We start from the raw sequence: 22869 nt of genomic DNA, 5'->3' as shown, positions 1-22869 counted from the left end.
TAGCCTGCACTGGTCGAATGCCCTCTAACATTTCATTTAATTTCCCTGTTGCTGTTTATTCTCTTCTTGAATACCTGTACAGATTTTAGAAAAGGATCAAACACTACCCCTGGTAAACTGTTCCACTCCTTCACGCCCTTCCCAATGAATGAAAATTTACCCCAGTCGCTTCTGCTAAAATTCCTTCTAATTTTATACTTGTGGTCAGTTCTGCCAATATAATCATTTTCCAACTGAAGCCTCTCACGGATTTTTCCCCATGCTTCTTCTGTATAGGCTCTACATAATCGTGTAAGTCTAGTTTTCTCCCTTCTCTTACTTAAAGTTTCCCACCCAAGTTCCTCTAACATTTCTAATACACTACTGTTTCTCCTGAAATTCCCTGTTACAAATCTTGCTGCTTTCCTCTGCACACTATCTATTTCTTTTATTAGGTATTCTTGGTGAGGATCTCAAACACTGTTTGCATATTCCAATAATGGACGAACCATACTTAAGTAACTTTTTTCTTTTAATTCTTTGTTGCATCCTTTAAGTAGCCTCATTATGACATGTAACGATCTGTATGCTTTCCCAACAATGTCATCACCATGACCCTTCCAGTGCAAATTACTTTCAAATCTCACACCTAAGTATTTGCACTTGCCATCTTTTGGGATAACTACCTCATCCAAAGTATATTCAAATTCAGTTTTAAAGCACCTGTTTGTAAATGTTGTAACAGTCGATTTGCCTCCATTAACCTTCATATTATTTTCTTCAACCCACTGTTGGATACTTTCAAAGTCCCTTTGTAATTCTGAACAATCCTCAATGTTATTTATTTCCCTATAAACAATTATATCATCTGCATACAATCTTATTTTTGATGTTATATTGTTACCTAAATTATTTGTGTATATTAAGAAAAGTAACGGACCGATTATACTACCCTGTGCGATTCCCTTCCAAACTTTCTCTTTCTGTGATATATTATTTCCTACTTTGACTTTCTGAACGCTTGAATTTAGAAATGTTCTTATCCAACGTATAACCCTTACGTCCAATCCTATTCCCTCCAATTTCTTTAATAATATTCCATGTTCCACTCTATCAAAGGCTTTGGAAAGATCTATGGCTATGCAATCTAACTGGCCTCCTGAATCCAGCTGATCTGATATGTCCTGCTGAAATCCCACCAGTTGTGCCTCACAAGAAAATTTCTTTCTAAATCCATACTGGCTCCTCATGAGCCAATGTTTATCATCACATTTCCCTCTGATGTACTTTGCTATTAAACTCTCCAGTATTTTACAAACTAAACTGGTCAGGCTGATTGGTCTGTAGTTCTCTGGTTTCATTTTATCACCCTTTCCTTTATAAATTGGTATTATTATAGATTCCTTCCATTCTTTTGGTTTTACACTATTATTTATGACATAGTCAAAGAGAAATTTTAAATAAGGCACTATGTACCACCCCACTGTCTTTAATACCTCCCCAGTAATTTGATCACTTCCTGCTGCTTTTCCTTGCTGAAGCAGTTGGATTTCTCTGAAAATATCTTCATTTGTAAATGAGAAGCTTCTTGTTTCCCTATGTGTCTCTCCATCTTCTGTTACTGTTTCCAACTCCTGACAATCTTCTACTGAATCTCTAAATTCCCTACTAAATAGATTTGCTTTCTCAGTATCTGTTGAATAATGTTCACCCCCTTCTCCCACCATTGTAGGAATTAGGATTCCTTTTCCTTTTTGATTCCTAATATATGAATACATCTTTTTCCATTTCCCTTTGTGGTCATTACCCTCTTGAAGTATGCCATTCATATATTTCTCTTTTGCTTCCTTTTTCACTCTATTCAGTTCCCTCATTAGCTGTTTTCTAGTTTCTCTATTCTCCCTACCCTCTTTGATATTCCTGTTTACTATTCTACATTTTCTTTTTAATTTCCTTATTTCTCTTGTATAATAAACAGGGTCTGAGGTCATTTTACCCTTCTTAACAGGTACAAATCTCTTCTCTCCTTCCGAAATTATTCCTTTAAATTTAGCCCAAAGTGTATCCACATTACTCCCTTCACTTATCCAACAACTGAATTGTGATTTAAGGTAAGTCCCAAATTCATCAACTTTAGTTTTTCTGTATAATTTCTTGTCTTGTGTGACCCTCTTATTAAGCATTTTTGGTACAAGTCCTACATCCATTATTAAGCCTTATGGTCACCTATTCCTTCAATTACCTCAGTTTTATCAACAATTTCCCATGGTTTAACCAAGAATACATCTAGCAAGTTGTTGAGACGAGTCGGTTCTTGTACTACTTGTGTAAATCCTCCCTCCCAAATTAACTTATTTGCCAGTTTCTGTTCATGGGCTTCACTTGCAGCTCCATTCCATTTAACTTCAGGCAAGTTTAGATCTCCCCCAATTATTACCATATCATTATTATTGTTTTTATGAGCATAATCTATTATTTTCTCAAATATTTCCATGTCTCTTTCCTCTCTTCCAGGCCTATATGTTCCTATAATTCCCACCTCCTTCATATTAGCACAAACTAATTATATCCCTAATATTTCATCCCTTTCATCGGTAAACCATTCATGTGAACAATAAGTTTCCTTCACCAGAATAAACACCCCACCCTTTTTATCTCCTCGGTCTCTACGATAGACTGTATACCCTTCTGGAAATACTTTTCTATTACCCACCCCTTCTCTCAACCATGATTCTACTCCTATCACCATCAGTCTCATAAGATTCCATCAATGTACTGAATTTTATTTGTTTATTTACTACACTCTGACAGTTTACCAAGAGCAATCTCAGACCCCCTTCCTCCCTAAAACTTGACTGTTGTAATTGGGTAACATTTGACTCATGAGTTCAGAACGTCCCTGGAACCCAGATCTTTGTACATAGATCTTGATTTTTGGATCTGGGTTTTCTGGCAAATTTAGCTGTATATGCCAATTTAGTGGTATGGGTTTTCTTAAGTGCATATTAGTTTGCAAATCTCTGTTGATAATTGTAGCAATTTGTCTACAGAGAGTTTATCATATAATTTAAACCCAAACAACCATAAGGCACAGCTTATCCACCTTAACTCCGTATTATATTGGAAATGTTTCTAAAGCACCTCTCAAAATTTAATAGAGAAAATTGTAATTCATTACATATATTATAAAAATATTTGAGGTTGTAGGCCTAACTCTCTACTGTATCCGGTCAAAATACATAAATAGCAATGAACGTAAATAACTTATTTCTTACAATGTAATTTGAACACGACGTGGATTTGTGCCCTCTTTCTTTCATTATTTTCTGCCTCCATTTCGAAATCTGTTATCGTCGCAGTGATGAAGAGTGACTGGGAGAACTTCGCCTAACCTTCACGGTCTGTGACATAGCCACAATGTCACTGTGGTTGAATAGCAGCATACGCTGAGCTCATCACCTGCCCACCTGCCCATTTACAGTGTTGGGCGCCCGCGGGACGGAACAAGGTGAAATTCTTTACCTTTCGCAGAAAACTTTGCTTCACATCTTCAGAAGAAAATCTCGACTGTTCACGAGGAAGACTTCTCCAACTGGGTCTCTCCTGGAATGTGGACATTTCCAACAAGTAAGTGGTGAACTAAGTTTCTTTGGTCCCCAAATTGACAAAGTGTTATGAAGATTTTTAAGTCTCCATATTCATCCTCACCTAAAGTTGTGGTAATATCCAATACCATAAGCGTAAATGCTTCAAAATCCTCAAACATGTAAGAAAATGATTGAAAAGTATTAAATAGTCTAATAAATTCCATAAAATGACCAAACAATGACATATAATTTTAGAAAATGACCTAAAAATACAAAATGACAAAATATGACCTAATAAATTAGCATTTCTGCAATGTAGGAACAAAGATAAGGATTTCTGTACAAGTTAGCAATGTCTGTTGTGAACCAATTAAAAGATGACATGTCATCAAAATTCTTGCCCTGTTAATAACAATACCATCCAAGATCTTTTAAACAATTTGAGAGGTTTGGAATTGAATCCAGGCTTTTGGCACACAATCTAGTGATTAGAAATTGTATACCACCAACTTTCCTACCCTGCCAATCAATATTTTGACAGCGATATTCTTTTTCCACCAGAGGGACTCGAATCGGCTAATCATGGTTTCAGACCATAAAAACTTGATGCTTTAACGATCAAGGCCACCAGGCAGACTGTATGGGTTCTACCACTGAAGAATAAAGATAAGCTCAATATGCTTATGTAAAGAATACAGAGTATTACCAAATTCCTGTCCCATTTCTCTCAGTAAAATATGGTCAGCCTAGTTTAAGTGGAAAATAGTCTCGATATACACAAGTACAAAAAAGTAGAACTAGGAAAAATTATCAGGAAAATGGGATAATGAAAATAATGAAATATGTTAAAATGTTAATCTCTCTTCAACCAATAACTCAAATTAAATGAAAATTCAAAGAAATATTCAGAAACGATTAGAGCAACAGAATTTTGGTAACCTACAGCAAAAAATTTGTACAGAATGCTATAAAATCATATATTATTAGTTCTTGTTAACGTTGGAATTTTATTGGTCAGAATGATCTAGGTGCTTTAACGATCTATGGCGTATGCATATATATCACGCATTTCGAGTATGCATGGACTTGGAAATTATTTAAAGGTTGTTCAAAGCCTGATGGAATTGTACACGATTCGTAAGAAGCGGGTTCTTACTAGTAGAAAAGTCGACTATCAGACTGAGCGTTCCATCTGAACTGCATCCTACTGCCATCTGTGAGCACAGCGTGAAGTTCAGCGCTGCTCTGCCAATTATCGATCGAATTCGACAATATGTGCGTAGTTGTTTTGTTTTCTTCTAGTTGTTGTTGGAGATCGTGAAGCCAAACTATTGGAACTTGATCGCGGATACTTGGTTTTTTTAAAAGAAACCCAATCAATAAGATGAAGACGAGCGAGATGTGGTTGATTTTCGACCCTGGTTATATTTGTGGCCAACCGGCCACGAATTCTAGTTGGATTTGTGGTTTGTTTATCAACTTATATTTGCTTCTGAGAAATTGTAAGTACCCTGCATGATGAAATCTGCATGAATACCCTTTCCCACCGAGGTATCTCCACAATCCTCAAGAATTTTGGTTTGGACTGAACAAGTTAAAAAAGTGAATTGCGAGTATGTTTTAAACTACGGTTATCAAGAGGAATTTCTTTGTCACGCGGTAGCCTTTACTCTGGCGTTAATAAGATGTAATTTTGTTAAAATCGGGACTCAGATTTCTTATGTTTTGGTAAATTTTCATTTCAAAACTTCTTGTAACAGATAGTTAAGCGTTATTTCGGTGGATCACAGATGAAAATCGGTAAGTTGGAGTTGTTTGGTCGATGTCTATCTGATAATGTTTTGAAGCCATGCTTTAATCGTGACACGTGATTCGTTTCTATGGAAACTGTTGTAAACAAAGATGGTTTCCGTGTGTTGAAAAAAAAAACAGCTGATGGCTGTCGATTGTATCTTCGATCTGGTGTGTGGACTCGTATTGTACTCCAGTTTACTAATTCTAAAATTGAAATACGTCTTCCTTTCCATTATTTTATTTAATTACTATTGGGTTCTATTTCGCCTAATCTTGGTAACATTTATTTGCCACTTCAGTTATTTCTGTGAATTATACTAGACGTGTCGAGAAACAAGCCTCAACTTACCGTTAATTATTCCATTACTGCTCTACTAATTAAATTGATTAATTTGGTTTTCAAGGATTGTGATCCCAAAGTTTATTTCTTATATTTTCAAGGGTCGACCCAAGTTATTTTATCTTTTCTTTTAATGTGATGATAATTTTCTTCTTTTCTTTTAATCATCGAATTGTAAGTTCGAAAGTTATTACTATCCTTTGAGAACTGAAGTCCAGATCCATTAAAGTTGGTTTAATTTTTTAATCTGTCTTTCCTTTATAGTTAGTATATTCTCTTGGGTTTTGGTTTACATAGCATCTGGCACCGAGTGTCCGTTTTTCATGCTTTTTCATCTTTGGACATTGTGGTAAGTATTTCATTTCCGTTGTTTTCTTGTAAGGTCCAGTGTTGCCAACTACTACCGATTGGGAAGTTTTGGAGACACCAGGGTAGAGTTGGTTGTTATACTGTTGTGTTGTAACACGATCAAGGCCACCAGGCATCTGTATGGGTTCTACCACTGAATTATAACAATAAGCTCAATATGCTTATGTAAAGAATACAGAGTATTACCAAATTCCTGTCCCATTTCTCTCTCAGTAAAATATGGTCAGCCTAGTTTAAGTGGAAAATAGTCTCGATATACAACATTACTTTTACCAACCAAATCATTTATGAAATGCATATAACGACAATTCAGAAAAATTGACTTACGAAGGTCGATCAAATATAAACAGGATTTTTGTTCCTGAACATAAACAGTTGGTAGGACAGGGCCCGCGCTTCTGCTATGCTTAGGCGGGACCTTTAGGAGTGGGGAGAACGTGATGTTAGATATTTCCTGCCGTTTATCAAGTAACAATCACGATGTTGGAGCAACAGGTGCACCCCTCCACTGCACAACGCATAATTATAACATTTCTTGCTTGTGAAGGAGTTACAGCTGCGGAAATTTGCCAGAGATTGACTGCACAGTTCGGTGATCAAACATTTTCAAGGACGCATGTGCGTAAGGAGTGGCGGAAGAAAGGGGATGCAGCACCAGTGAAAGCCAAGACTCGAATGTCAGCTGGCAAGGTTCTTGCAACCATTTTTTTCGATCGGCGAGGCGTTTTGCCGATTGATTTTTTGCATGAGCAACCCACAATCAATGCTGCTTACTACTGCGAGCTGTTGAACAAGGCGAGGGTTGCATATCGACGCAAAAGACGAGACCAACTGATTCGACAATGCACAGCCCCATACTGTAGCTCTGTCTCCAAGCTACAGGAAATGCACTGGACTACATTCGATCATCCTCCTTACAGCCAGGACTTATTGCCCGGCAATTTCCATTTGTTCGGACCGCTTAAAGGAGCTCTAGGAGAGCAATGATTTGAAGATGACGAGAGTGTGGAAGACTTGGTGTGCAACTGGTGGTGACACAACCCTGTTCTTTTACAATGAGGGCATCAAAAAGCTACTCATTCGCTGGGACAAATGCATTTCCAAAGCAGGAAACTATGTGGAAATATAAATTGTAATTGCCTTGTGTTTTTCAAGAAATTAATTTAAATAAAAAATAAAATCCCGTTTATATTTGATCCCCCCCTCATAGATGGCATCACATAGGAAAACAAGGGCATTTTAATCCATTTTTTTGAAAACTCTATAATCAAACTGAAGTTTGTTTTTCACGATTGTAGGGTCTGGTTATTCTCTGAAATAAAGATGTAAGCAAAAATACACTACTACTACTACTACTACTACAGTGGAACCTCTATCAATCTTTCCCAGAATATAGTTTTCCCAGATCCATCATTCATAATTTTCAGTCCTGGGAACATATTCAAAACAATCTGGGTTTAAAAAACCCTTGATTTATTGTTCTTTGATGTATCATCTTCCCCAGATCTATCGTTCATAAATTTCAGCCCCAATGAACTCCAAGCCCCGATCGATTGTTATATCTATATACCGGGTGGTCCACCAGCCCCTTGTGATCTACTTTTATGCATTCTGCCGCTTTTACTACAATTCTGAAATACATCGGTCCTTCTTCCTAAAGGCAGGTCCAGACTTGTTGCATATCCCCTTATCGTATCTCCGTTGCTTACCATCTGGTGAGACGATACGATGCAATGCGAGAATTTTTCTCTATCATATCATCCATGTGTATCCGCATCTGAGAACCGTATCAAATCCACGCAACGGGAAGAAATGAGTTAATTCTCAGTTTCACCCCAGCTTTCAATCAACTGCAACTTCGCCTAACTGAAAAGTAGCAGCAGCAGTGTTTATCTATCTTAACTGTGCTATAAAGAACAAAAAAGTAATCAGGACGTTTGTGGATATCATATCTATGCTGGGAGGGTAGCATAAAAATGGGGCCCATCTGTTGGTGGGCATACATTTTCTATCTGTCAGTGGGCATACATTTTCAGTCTGTCAGTGGAATATACAAAAATTTCACAAGGATGCATCCCATGCACCATTCTTTTCCTTCCGTTTATTAAAATGTTCTGTGTTTTGGGGGTTCCACATCATGTCCTCCTTACTCCACTCCATTATGAATATAAACACTGAATCAAAAATACGAATTATGCTCTCTGGCGGTGACTGAGTATACCTACTATCCTTTGTGTGGAACTGAGTAGCAACGGTGTGATGCAACGTGTACACGTCCAGACTAACACGCCTGCATTGCACTGCACTGAGCGAACAAGCCATTGCATATTACCGTATCAACATTTTACAATGGAATGATGACACAGGGATATGCAACAAGTCTGGACCTGCCTTTAACCTTTGGAATTGTAGTATTATAGAAGGGTATTATGAAATGGCATATGGCTTTTAGTGCCGGGAGTGTCTGAGGACATGTTCAGCTCGCCAGGTGCTGGTCTTTTGATTTGACGCCTGTAGGCGACCTGCGCATCGTGACGAGGATGAAGTGACGACGAAGACAACACATACACCCATACCCCGGGCCAGCGAAATTAACCAATGATGGTTAAAATTCCCGACTCTGCCGGAAATCGAACCCGGGACCCTGTGACCAAAGGCCAGCACGCTAACCATTTAGCCATGGAGCTGGACGAAGGGTATCATGAATACCATGGACAGTACATCACACTAACAAGTCGATCCTAAAGCAACTCTGCCTAAAATGAGACTCAACCCTTGTGAGCCAACAATTTCTGAAACATTTCAGATGCAGCCAGGACACCAAAAGCATTGGAAAAAATGATGACCACATGCACCACCACAATGGGCAGACCAACTCAAGAGCCTGCAAGCTGCAATCCATTCTTGCTCAGACTGAGAATCCTGGAGGTGAACCATCAACATATTCTTGCATCATGTTCAAAACAAAGATAACAAAACACAAACACAGAGAGAGACCAAGAGAAAAAAATGTAAGATGACTAAAAATCACGATGTCACGATTGTATAACATTTGCACATGCAATAAACATTAAAAAGCATATTTGTGGCCCATTGCACCGAAATGGACCCAAAGTCGGCAAAGGAAATTTTACAGCAGAACTGGACAAAAGAGTCTGGGGTGCAACAATTGCATTTCTATGTTTTGACTTCTTGCAGTACCTATGGGTCTTCTTACCAAACTAAGTTATGCAGCAGTTCGAGTCTCCGCCACTTGATGTTTTGAAAACTTTGTACAATTGGTAAGATAATTAGTGAAACCTGCAAACCGCAATTTTCTCAAAATACAGTTTTCTTAATAGTAACAGTCAATAATTAATATCTTCTGAAGTATTGCACCTAGAAGCGTGAACGCTTTTTTAAAAAATGCTAAGTATCTTATGGCAATTTTAGAATCACAAAAATGAAAAATTCGACTTTAGGTCCCTTAAGTATATAGGAAAATATTTAACATTTTATTTCCACCTATTCAATACAATATATGTATATAAATATTTTCCTATATACTTAACGAAATTATCAATACGGATGAAAATGATTTTCATCATTTAGGTCCCTTTCCGCACAACGTATTGCATCTACCTTACAATTTATAAGAATTTCTGAAAAGCCCATTCATAAAATTAAGGGGGGGGTCCTTAACTGAGAGAGAGAGAGAGAGAGAGAGAGAGAGAGAGAGAGAGAGAGAGAGAGAGAGAGAGGAGAGAGTGTGTGTGTGTGTGTGTGTGTGTGTGTGTGTGTGTGTGTGTGTGTGTGTGTGTGTGTGTGTGTGTGTGTTCGAAAACTGCATTATTGTACATCATTGTTACCCAACTGTATTTGAGGTAGTGTCTCCACTGCAAATATGTTGGTGCCTTTCTCAATGATTCTGCTATTTCATTTCCCCTAGTCCATCGTCTTCGTTAATGAATATAACTGTTTACTTTGTTTTGACAGATAGTCATTGCAAACAGTCAAAAATCAGGAAAGAAAATCAGAAAGTGATGATACTTTTGAACTCTATAAAATCTTGCATAATTTTCAGGCAAAGAAGAGACTTGAAAGGCATATGTGGATATGTCAACATAAAGTAGAAAAACATTGTCACTTAACAAGTGAATATTTTTCACTTAAATTTCTTACCTATAGAAGATTACATGACCATCCTCAAAGATATTCAGAGGCCAACCATCAAGTGTTGTCGTCTGAGGGTTCCAGTCGAGTTCATTATGGATATTAAGGACGGACATTTCACAAGGGAATGAACTTGGACCTTTCGCGAACTCGATGTTTTCTGCTGGGATGCCACTCAACGTTGATAACTGAAATAACACAAAGATTTTGACATTTATTATTTATTATTTAACAAACATCTAATAAACAGAGAGCACAGAAAATAGTAAATAAAAATGTTTCATTATCAATGGAAAAACAAGACTGAAAAGGTTAAATAAGCTGAGATAAAAATTTTTAATGGATCAGAAAGTAAAAATAGTAAGATTACATAAGCCGAATATCAATCCTAATATTAGAAGTGGTAACTCATGTGCCCAAGAATTCTAGAAAATCAATTTTGCTAGATCAACAATTCTACTCAGAAATTCACTTTTATTCACAATTTGCTTTATGTCGCACCGACACAGACAGGTCTTACGGCGATGATGGAACAGAAAAGGGCTAGTAGTAAGAAGGAAGTGGTTGTGGACTTAATTAAAGTGTACAGCCCCAGCATGTGCCTGGTATGAAAATGGGAAACCACGGAAAACCATCTTCAGAGCTGCTGACAGTGGGGTTCAAACCCACTATCACCCAAATACTTGTTACTGGCTACACTTAAGCTACTGCAGCTACCAAGCTTGGTCAGAAATGAACCCTTTTAGTATGGAGCACATGTAGTAAGTCGAGTCCTCAGCCGTAGTCTGGTTAGAACCTTCAGTTGTCACAAGTAGGGCCTACGTGTCATTGAAGGGGCATACTAAAGAAATGAGAAATTAATAGCTTCCCATTGCTTTCCTCCCAAGCCAGGTGTCGTTACAAATCAGTCTGCCAAGCCTACTGAAATGCATACACCAACCGACCCCATGAACAACACTTCCATACAATTCATTGGGGGTTGGCTACATAAGGAAAGACGTTACTAGCATCGCTCATACCTCATGAACAACACTTCCATACAATTCATTGGGGGTTGGCTACATAAGGAAAGACGTTACTAGCATCGCTCATACCTCAATCACTTTCATATCGTCAAAGCCAAGGATGAGACAGACAGGTCAATGAAAATAAACTTGATCTAGCCCACGCCAGGCTACGATACAGTCTGTACACTGTACATCACCAGAGTTAGATCTGGCCAGGCAGAATATACAGAAATATAATATTAAAAATCGCCTAAATATTTTAGTTAAATAGGCTACTATATGCAATAAGGGACACTATTCCAATCAAAACATTATGTGAAAAACTTACTGAAAAGATTGTTTTGAATCTTTTCAATAAGCTTTTCACACAATGTTCCAAACAATATTCTAAACATCATTTGAAAATACCAAATACTGAAATACAGTATTTTAAATTCTAAGTTTCACCTAAATATATTTCTACACACAAAAATAAATCAATTTCGATATCTTGGCTTGGAAAATATCAATAATTGATACACTGATACCGAAATACAGTGAAACCTTGTTAGTGAGTTCCTCATTAACACGTTTTCCTGCTTAGCACATAAATTCGAAGTCCCGTTTCTCATCGTATTAAATCTATATAAAAATACCCTGCTTATCATGTCACGAATTTTTGCTATTACCGCTTAGTACAATCAGATTTTTCCTAGCCCTGAAAATGTGGAAGGAACGAGATTTCCAACTCAGGAAGGAGCCCTCACGCAGCTGCGTGATAACTGGAAAAGGCTTCAAATTCTTGAACTTCACAGGATAAATTGCACCTTCGGGGAGCAAGCCATTATGCTCAGAAATGCTCAGTTTTGCTTTTCATTCAGAAGTTAGAAATGTGTTTCATGTTTAGTTGTTCAGTGACGGGCAGCGAACATTTGTCGCACGATAGTCTACATTTGGAACACAATAGTGTGGAGTTGACCAATTTGTCTTGTGGTCGCCTAATTATGGATATGGAAGAAGTCTTGAAATTCCTTCCTAATGAACACAAAATTAAAAAGCTTGTTGGCAAGTCGACTGGTATCTACATCTTTAAGCGTGCAAAGTTGGCGTGAATGTTGAAACTCTCACCTTCCAGTTTCGACTTCATCACTCGATTCACAATTAAGTATTTTTTATTTTCCACCTTGTCGATACATTATTGCTTATGGCAACTTATTGGTTAAAAGAGGTACATGTTTCGTATATTATTAACATCTTCAGACACATAACACTGTTTAGATGAAAAATTCATATATTGACAAAGTATCAATGCTTTGAGAGAAAGTGTCCTTAAAAATAGCATAAGAAGATTAAATGACAACATTAAAAACAAAATACTCATGAGAAAATATATAAATTCTTATTACAACCGAAAGCAGTTGTCAAGGAAACACTTATACAATAGTCCATAGAGAATATGTCCTGATGAATACTCTTTTCTTCGCACAAGGCCATGTATAACCCCCAATAGACTGTCTAAGTGTGTGATTAGATAGACCCTGTTCAAATGTTTTCACATTTGTTATTTGACGTTTTTAAGACTTTTCAGTGCACTATTGTTACGTTATAAGCCCCAGCGGAATAAGTTCTCATATTTATTCTCTCGTGTTTTTTATTTTTTTTCACCTCTGTTAATACTCGGTCCTCATACAGTTTCACTGTACCCATGGATATACCCTTAAAATCCCCTTATGTCAGAAAAAATCGTATCTAGTGTTTCCATATACCTGTTGGATAGTTTTTATTCATGTATTCAGTAGTAATTTTTCTCACTTAACAAGTTCTTTTTCCTTGTCCCCTGCAGAAATGTCTTAACATGATTTTACTGTAACTTATTTGGTGCAAATGACTGTTTGCTTTGCTGCAAACTCATAAAATACCCATCCCACAAATAATTCAAAAAATATTTTTCTGTACTCCCGGAAGGTAAATCAAGATTTGGACGAGAATTGTTTTCCCATATTTCCGGTTCATCAAATGATCATTGCAACTCCAGATATCACTAGTTGCATTCCTCTGTAGCCCTGTACCTCGGTCAACAATATCAGTTACCGATTTTCATGATTCTTGGAATCATTATCACTACTACATTCATCACAATACAATTCTGAACCATTACTAGAAAGTTCACTATCTCCACTAATTTATATCTCCAATTTCATATTCTTTCAAACCTTTCGACACTATTCAGCGATAAGTAATGGCATGGCATGAACTCTAACATGAATAATCTTAAACCGATACTATATTTATAAACTAGACCTGCTTGTGAAATACACAAAGGAAAGACTGTCAATAAGGTGCTGAGAACTTGCTGAGTCATGGGAATGCAGCATGGTTTCAGAAGACCATTCTAACTTCTGGTCACACACTTCCAATGACCGTGTGTGACGAGCGGCTTGGAGCGTTCAGCACGGCAGGAGAGTCCTAAAACTAGAGTGCTCTGGAGCATAAGAATGATAAAGGGTTAAGAGGGCATCCACTATAAAGACTGCGTAGTTTGCAATGACTGTAATCTGAAGAACGACAACATGAAATGCTGTTAACATAAAAATTATCATCATCAGTATCTAAAGGCAAAAGCCTTGTCTATGCACCCATTCTTCTCTGTCCTCATCTCCGTGTTTAATTCCATTTTATAAAAAAGAAAACCATAATGAAGATTGTGCCATATCTTGAAGGGAACTTTTTCCTTGGTCGCCCTCAGCCTTTCTTCCCCGTGATTTTTCCTTCCAGCAGATTGGTAAAAAAAGGTATTGTGTACCAAGATGTGGCCAATGAATTCACTTCTTATTCTTATTCGTATCGTTAACATCAGTTCTCTCTTCCCCTAGATTTCTTGCACAATGCTTTTGTTTGTTCTCTTTTCAATCCATTTAATCCTTAGCATTCGTCTCCAGGCCCACATATCAAATGCTTCCAGTCGTTTGCAATCCTGATCTCTGATTGTCCAAGATTCACAACCATACAATAGCACACTCCACACAAAAGAAATCACAAATTTATTCCTAATTCCCAAAACAGTATTTGCACTGATTAAAAGATTTCTCTTATTACTAAACGCCTGTTTGGCAAGTGCTGTTCACCTTTTAATCTCTTTGCTGCACCTGCACTTCCTTGTTATTGGCTCCAATGTGCGGTAAAGACTCGATTTTGCTGGGGCAAGTGTGTATCTGTTTTGAAGTAACACGATTTAAATCATATTATATTATTTCATCTTCCATCTCTCTTTACTTACACTTAGTTTTTTCTTTTAATTTCAGACAGAATAGTATTCAGTTCTACAAATAACTTTACTGCTTCGGCCCCATGTTGACTTTAAATCTGGAAGTGTTCAATCTTACATAAAAATTAAGGAATATCCATCAAATATCTTATAGATCTTTCATCAAGAAATATTTTAAATCAAGAGTTCTTATTCACAACAATGATCATTTTAAGATTTTATGAATACAACTGTTAGTTCCAACGAACTTTATCATCAAGAGTTTAAGGAACAATTCAACCAGTTTCATTGATTATATGACTTGCAACTTTAACAAAATTTGCCAATATTTTATTTTAAATGTCCTATCATACAACAATGTTTTTAATGTCTCTTTCCAAATTTAATAATGTAATTTTGGTATTCCGATATGTTATTGTAGTTTATTATACCACATGATGTCCATTGGGGGACTAAACATGTACTAAATGTAATAAATTACATATGTATTGAATAGGCGGACCACTTAAATATAATATTTAACTTATCTTAATAAATATTCGCTATTTGATATATAGTCAATACGGGATTGTTATCTAAAATGAAGCTGTTAAAGCTTAATATAATGCTGATGACGATACACGCAGTACCTGGTACAACACTTTCTCGGAGTCTGCTACAACTGTCATGTCATCTGCAAATCAAATGCACTGGATATGGTGCCCATTTATGTTTACTCCTTTGGTATTTGCCTTTAACTTATTTATGGCTTCTTCAATGAATACATTAAAAAAGTACGGTGAGAGAGAGCAGCCCTGCCCTACACCTTTCCTGATTTTTGCTGTCCGGAAATTTCCTCTGATATCTACCATCATGGTCTGTCCTTCATAGATCAAAGATACGAGTTATTTATAAGGTTCAACCTATTCACACCATGTGAATGGACGTATAAAGACTTTTAATGTACATATTTCAATGTGTAACTACACCAGTTTTAATTAATATGTCCTTGGTCATTTGTATGTGATTTGCTTTATGGCTGATTATGACATTTAAATGTCGAAACCGGTCCCATGTTAAATAAATGTTGTGAATAACATCTATACAACAAGTAATTATTATTGAATAGGTTGAAACTTATAAATAACTCATCTCTGTGTCCTCATAGAGTCCCAGTATCAGCCACCTCACTTTCCAGTCCAAACCTGTAGCTTTAAGTATTTCAAACAGTTCGTCCCAACTGTTGTTATTGAAAACCTTTTCAATATCTACAAACGCTATATAGGATTTCCTATTCATCTCCAACCTCTTTTCTGATATTGCTCGGAGAGCTAAGATGGCTTCTCTTGTTCCCATCCTTGTCCTAAAGCCGAACTGGTCCTGATCAATTTGTAAATTAATTTGTTATTTATCCTGTTTTTTTATTTTTAACAGTAGTATTTTGTAGGTTATGGTTATGGTTCTGTGATTGGAACTATCTACACTACTTTCCTTCTTTGGTATTATAACCGTTTTGCTTTTGATAGATAGATAGATAGATAATGCCTTTATTGGTGGCGAAGTTAGGGCTCAAGGCCCTCTCTTACACTTAACTACTAGATGAGTATACATATACATAACTTATAATTTCGAATACAAATAAAACAAATAATACTAATAGCAATAATAATAATAATAATAATAATAATAATAATAATAATAATAATAATAATGAAAGAATCCTTAATTTTAAAATACACAAAATAACGTACACTTAAATTATGTAACTGCAGTAATCCATTCATTCATCCCATTCATTCCTTCATTCACTCAACAATTATCCAGCAAGTCAGCGGGATCTACCCAGCAAATGCTCCCGGCAAGCCACTTTAAACTTGCGATGAGAAGGATTTTCTCTAATGTTCGCAGGTAACGAATTCCATGACCTAGACACAGAGATGATGAAGGAGCGGTTGTACACAGCAGTGCGGTTTATAGGTATGGCAAGAGAGGAACCAGATCTTGTATTGTGTTCATGATAGGACGATAGGTAAGAAAAAGATGAAGACAGATAGTCGGGAGTATTAGTGGAAAGAACTTTGTGCAGAAGCGATAGCATGTGAAGTTCACGGCGCTGGTGCACTCGAAGCCACGACAGCTCCTTATAATAAGGTGATATATGAGCATCATATCGCAGATTAAAGATATATCTTATGCAGCTGTTCAGGCTCCGGTCCAGTTTCTTGTTACTGTCCCAGGTTATTCCAGTCAACACAGTGTCACAGTAGTCAAATATAGGTAGTAAAAGAGAGCGAATTATTTGTACTTTAAGTCGAACAGAGAATATATTATATTGATGAAATCCCATGAAATAAATTTCATTTTAAATGAAATGGTTCATGGTGTGGGTTGCTGTAGTCACGTCCTAGTTCGTGAACCAAGAGCAATGGCTGAGTGGCCTAGTAAGTGGTCCTGAGAGTCGGGATACCAGTTGCTATGGAATGGGAGTGGGCATCTCGGACATATTCTGAGTCATGGCCCTCCTTGTGCTCAGGTGGCTAGGATTATACAATTCACCGGTGGTCCATAACCCGTTAAGAGGAGAGACCCTCACTTGGACTTTGTGCAAGTAGGGTAGCATCCTGCTTCATGAATTTACTGAGCTCAGAACATTTTAAGCAAGCCTCGGACCTATGGGAGTAACGGAGTCCCACTCCCATTTGACAGGCGAGGGACTCCTTGGAAACAACTTGGCGAACAAAATGGAATTCGATGGGGAGCTATCAATATTAATGGGGCTTATGGAAGAAAGAAGGTAGAACTGGCTGAGTCAGCAAAGAGGATGCATCTGGATGTGCTAGGAGTAAGTGATATTCGGGTAAGGGGAGATAAGGAGGAAGAGATAGGAGATTATAAAGTGTACTTGACGGGTGTTAGAAAGGAAAGGGCAGAGTCTGGGGTAGGGCTCTTTATCAGGAATACCATTGCACGCAACATAGTTTCGGTTAGGCACGTAAATGAGCGAATGATGTGGGTAGATTTGTCAGTGGGAGGAATTAGGACAAGGATTGTGTCTGTGTATTCACCATGTGAGGGTGCAGATGAGGATGAAGTTGACAAGTTTTATGAAGCATTGAGTGACATTGTGGTCAGGGTCAACAGCAAGGATAGAATAGTGCTAATGGGCGATTTCACTGCGAGAGTTGGGAATAGAACTGAAGGATACGAAAGGGTGATTGGTAAATGTGGGGAAGATATGGAAGCTAATGGGAATGGGAAGCGTTTGCTGGACTTCTGTGCTGTTACGAATACATTCTTCAAGCATAAGGCTATTCACCGCTATACATGGGAGGCTAGGGGTACCAGATCCATAATAGACTATATCTTAACAGACTTTGAATTCAGGAAATCCTTTAGGAATGTACGAGTTTTTCGGGGATTTTTCGATGATACAGACCACTATCTGATCTGTAGTGAACTAAGTATCTCTAGGCCTAGGGTAGAGAAAGTGAAATCTGTCTGCAAACGAGTAAGGGTAGAAAATCTCCAGGACGAGGAAATTAGACAGAAGTACATGGATATGATTAGTGAGAAGTTTCGAACAGTAGACAGTAAGCAGGTTCAGGATATAGAAAGTGAATGGGTGGCATACAGGGATGCTGTAGTAGAAACAGCAAGGGAATGCCTAGGAACAACTGTGTGTAAAGATGGGAAAAGGCGAACATCTTGGTGGAATGATGAAGTGAGAGCAGCCTGTAAACGTAAAAAGAAGGCTTATCAGAAATGGCTCCAAACAAGGGCCGAGGCAGACAGGGATTTGTACGTAGATGAAAGAAACAGAGCGAAACAAATAGTTGTTGAATCCAAAAAGAAGTCGTGGGAAGATTTTGGTAATAACCTGGAAAGACTAGGTCAAGCAGCAGGGAAACCTTTCTGGACAGTAATAAAGAATCTTAGGAAGGGAGGGAAAAAGGAAATGAACAGTGTTTTGAGTAATTCAAGTGAACTCATAATAGATCCCAGGGAATCACTGGAGAAGGGGAGGGAATATTTTGAACATCTCAATGTAAAAGGAAATCATCCTGGTGGTGCAGCGAACAGCCAAGCTCATGGGGAGGAGGAAAATGATGATGGTGAAATTACGCTTGAGGAAGTGGAAAGGATGGTAAATAAACTCCATCATCATAAAGCAGCAGGAATAGATGAAATTACACCTGAAATGGTGAAGTATAGTGGGAAGGCAGGGATGAAATGGCTTCATAGAGTAGTAAAATTAGCATGGAGTGTTGGTAAGGTACCTTCAGATTGGACAAAAGCAGTAATTGCACCTATCTATAAGCAAGGGAACAGGAAGGATTGCAACAACTATCGAGGTATCTCACTGATTAGTATACCAGGCAAAGTATTCACGGGCATCTTGGAGGGGAGGGTGCGATCAGTAGTTGAGAGGAAGTTGGATGAAAACCAGTGTGGTTTCTGACCACAGAGAGGCTGTCAGGATCAGATTTTCAGTATGCGCCAGGTAATTGAAAAATGCTACGAGAGGAATAGGCAGCTGTGTTTATGTTTCGCAGATCTAGAGAAAGTATATGACAGGGTACCGAGGGAATTGGGCTTCAGTGAGAATTGATGGTAGAATGAGTTGTTGGTTCAGGGTACTTACAGGGGTTAGACAAGGCTGTAATATTTCACCTTTGCTGTTCGTAGTTTACATGGATCATCTGCTGAAAGGTATAAAATGGCAGGGAGGGATTCAGTTAGGTGGACATACAGTAAGCAGTCTGGCCTATGCTGACGACTTGGTCTTAATGGCAGATTGTGCCGAAAGCCTGCAGTCTAATATCTTGGAACTTGAAAATAGGTGTAATGAGTATGGTATGAAAATTAGCCTCTCGAAGACTAAATTGATGTCTCCTCTCTCTTAGTCCAACCCTTCGTAAGGGTGTAGTGGCATCACGTGACAATCCTTTTGGTGATCTTCCTCCAGGAGTCTCTGCTTTGGGCATTGTGACTTGCTTGCTGTAAGCTCATCCTGGTCAAGTTCTTGATCTGGTCCATCCATCGTAACGGCGCACGTCCTCTAGGTCTTCGGCCTTCGACTTTTCCCTCTATGATAAGTATTTCCATTGCCTCCTGTCTTCAGGCAATATGACCAAAATATCCGAGTTGTTTTTGGTTAATAAGGGTCGACAGTCTTGTTCTGATGCCGAGCTGTTGCAGGATCGATTCATTAGTACGGTGTGCTGTCCATGGTATTCGCAGTAATCTCCTATAGCACTACATTTCTAAAGCATCAATCCTGCGGTGATCCGCCGCCTTCATCGTCCAAGTTTCTGCTGCATAGGTCGTGATAGGGAAGATCAGAGTTCGCATGAGGGTGAGCTTTGTCTTGGAAGTGGTGGAGGTGTCCTTCCAGATGCGAGTAAGTTTTGCTGTTGAATTTCTCGCAATTGCAATGCGCTTGCGGATCTCAGGTTCACAGTCTCCAGTATTTGTGACAATAGATCCTAGATACTCGAAGCGACTGACAACCTCATAATCCGCAATTCTTGTTATGGCAGGTCTGTTGTTATTAAAACGGGCATGACATTAAACTGCGTCTACCGAGTGACCACCGGTTTAAGTGGTCCCCCTCTACCAAGTGCCAACGGTCTCCCCGGAGGGCGGACGAGCAGGTAGAGGTCCAGGGCACCCTCTTGTCCTTGGGGTGGGAAACTGCCCCTAAAGGCGGAAGAGTCACTGGATGGCCAACGGCATAGGATCAGGAAGGCAAGGGGAAACCACCTGATTATCATCCCATAAGCGCATCATGCAGAGTCAAATTGATATCAGTAGGTAAGAAATTCAACAGAATTTAATGTCAGACTGGTGATACAAAGCTAGAACAGGTCGATAATTTCAAGTATTTACGTTGTGTGTTCTCCCAGGATGGTAATATAGTAAGTGAGATTGAATCAAGGTGTCGTAAAGCTAATGCAGTGAGCTCGCAGTTGCTATCAACAGTATTCTGTAAGAAAGAAGTCAGCTCCCAGACGAAACTATCTTTACATCGGTCTGTTTTCAGACCAACTTTGCTTTACGGGAGCGAAAGCTGGGTGGACTCAGGATATCTTATTCATGTTAGAAGTAACAGACATGAAAGTAGCAAGAATGATTGCTGGTACAAACAGGTGGGAACAATGGCGGGAGAGTTCTTGGAAATAGGAGATATAGGCTAATTTAGGAATGAACTCGATGGATAAAGCTGCACGCATAAACCGACTTCGGTGGTGGGGTCATGTGAGTGAATGGAGGAGAATAGGTTAGCTAGGAGAATAATGGACTCTGTTATGGAGGGTAAGAGAAGTAGAGGTAGACCAAGACGACGATGGTTAGACTCTGTTTCTAACGATTTAAAGATAAGAGGTATGGAACTAAATGAGGCCACAATACTAGTTGCAAATCGAGGATTGTGGCGACGTTTAGTAAATTCACTGAAGCTTGCAGACTGAACACTGAAAGGCATAAGTCTACAATGATAATGTATGTATGTTAAATGAAATAAATTGAAATAAAATGAAATCTTTGGGATTTTCACCATCATTATAGTATCTGCATATCATGGCATATAGAAGTTCTTTCAATTTCTCTCCCATATTCTTTAGCAGTTCTCCAGATATGTTATCTGGACCGGAAGCTTTATTTCCATGTAATCGCTGAAGTGCTGATTCAAACTCCCTCCTTGTGACTGTAAGACGTTTATCATCTTCCTCTACTTCATGTTCTGGTTCAATACACCTTAGATCATTCAACACATTTCCTCCTTCATACAGCTGTTCAAGGTATTCCTTCCACTGTGCGCATCTATCTTCATAAACATATGCAACCACAAAACCTGGATAACATTCTGGCAAGTGCTTCGAGAAGTTCTTTGCATTACGTGATTACAGCTTAGCAAATGACAATCAGAGATAATAATAATAATAATAATAATAATAATAATAATAATAATAATAATAATAATAATAATAATAATAAAGGTTTTATAACTTTTGAAAATGGCAAAGTGCCAGAATTTTGTCCCACAGGAGTTCTTTTATATATGTGTGTGTGTGTGTGTAAACCTGCCACCATGAGACAGACGCATTTGAGCCCCTTCAAATACCACTACACTGAGCCAGAATTGAACCCGCCAACCTGAGCTTAGAAGACCAGTGCTGTATTGAATGAGCTACTCAGCCCAACAATTGGAGGTAATTTCAGAGTCCAAAATCCAGAACACTGCTCTTGAATACTGAACCAATATTTTTGTGTTGCATATATAAATAAATAAATCTGCAGGATATAAGTCATTATAGTCTTTTATTTCACAACATGTAGATATTTAAATGGAGCTGAAGAGGCTATTTCTATATCTTCCCACACTGACCTGTCACAGCGTTTTTCTGATTTTGTGTTCCTTTTCCTGCCTGTTCTTATACTTCTCTATGTGACTTCATGGAATTTCTTTTAACATGCTTTATAGTTAAGTAATTTCTGTATTGTAAGGATAAAAACCTTTGATTTCAGTTCTTCGACAGTGGTCCCATCCAGCAGTACTTCGTCGAAAGGTTTCAACTCGAGGGAAGAGGGACACCATCGTCGCACAAAGAGAAGCAGCTGGCTGTGGGAAGTAACAACCTCTGGGCCAGGCAACTCCTGGAGGAACATCTCCCAATTAGAGAACAGGCTGATATCATCATCAAACCTCTGATCATCCAGGTATACCTTAGCAGGGTTCTTCCAGCTCTTCTTACGCAGTCGACACCTGCAATGATAGAACAGTACAGAAGTGAAAGGTTTTTGTTACCTCAGGGGCATATTTCATAAAGCTGAGAAGACAGGTTACAAAGCATCTAACAATCTTTAAATTTCCAGGTGGTGATGATACAGTTCTAAATGGAATCTATGGGAATTTATATGGGTAAACACCAACACATCCTGGTCTGGACTTCGAAATGTGGTCTGGAGTTTTCTGAGGTCTACCAAAGATGATTTTTCTCTCCAACCATTACAGCTATTTGCGAATTTGTTTTTGCATTAGATTGGGTTGACTTCCTATTTTCTACATTAATTAGGTGTACAAATGTAAAACACAGCTCACACAGGTTATTTCCTTATATTTTAAAATAATGACCACATTTTCATTACAGTAGAGCCCTGGTAATTCGAGTTTCTGTGCCATTCCAACTGGCCTTACAAAAATTAAACTTATACAAAATACAGTTAAACCCTGTTTATATATTTCTCACAACTACATTTTCCATTTACTATGTTGCCACTCTTAGCTGGACTATTGATGATGATGATGATGATGATGATGATGATGCTTCCTGTTTAAAGGGGCCTAACATCTAAGTCATTACGAAATGAGACGAAATGGAATGACAAATTAAAAGTCCAAAATCCTCCACTGAGCAG

The 22869-nt window shown here is 38.1% G+C and overlaps 1 protein-coding gene across 12 annotated transcripts in view; it reads right to left on the bottom strand.

Annotated features, from left to right (window-relative positions):
• Positions 1-22869, bottom strand: part of Usp47 (ubiquitin specific protease 47) — a 225358-nt gene that overhangs the window by 3824 nt on the left and 198665 nt on the right. For all 12 annotated transcript variants that reach the window (XM_067156578.2, XM_067156582.2, XM_067156579.2 and 9 more), the window contains 2 exons: positions 21967-22216; positions 10231-10409 (listed from right to left, as the gene is read on the bottom strand). In XM_067156578.2, the coding sequence (XP_067012679.1) occupies positions 10231-10409; positions 21967-22216 (429 nt within the window). The remainder of the gene's footprint in view (positions 1-10230; positions 10410-21966; positions 22217-22869) is intronic.

Source organism: Anabrus simplex, chromosome 12 (assembly GCF_040414725.1).
Source record: "Anabrus simplex isolate iqAnaSimp1 chromosome 12, ASM4041472v1, whole genome shotgun sequence".
In the NCBI taxonomy this organism is placed as follows: Eukaryota; Metazoa; Arthropoda; class Insecta; order Orthoptera; family Tettigoniidae; genus Anabrus; species Anabrus simplex.
This window is presented reverse-complemented; position numbering and strand designations above follow the sequence as displayed.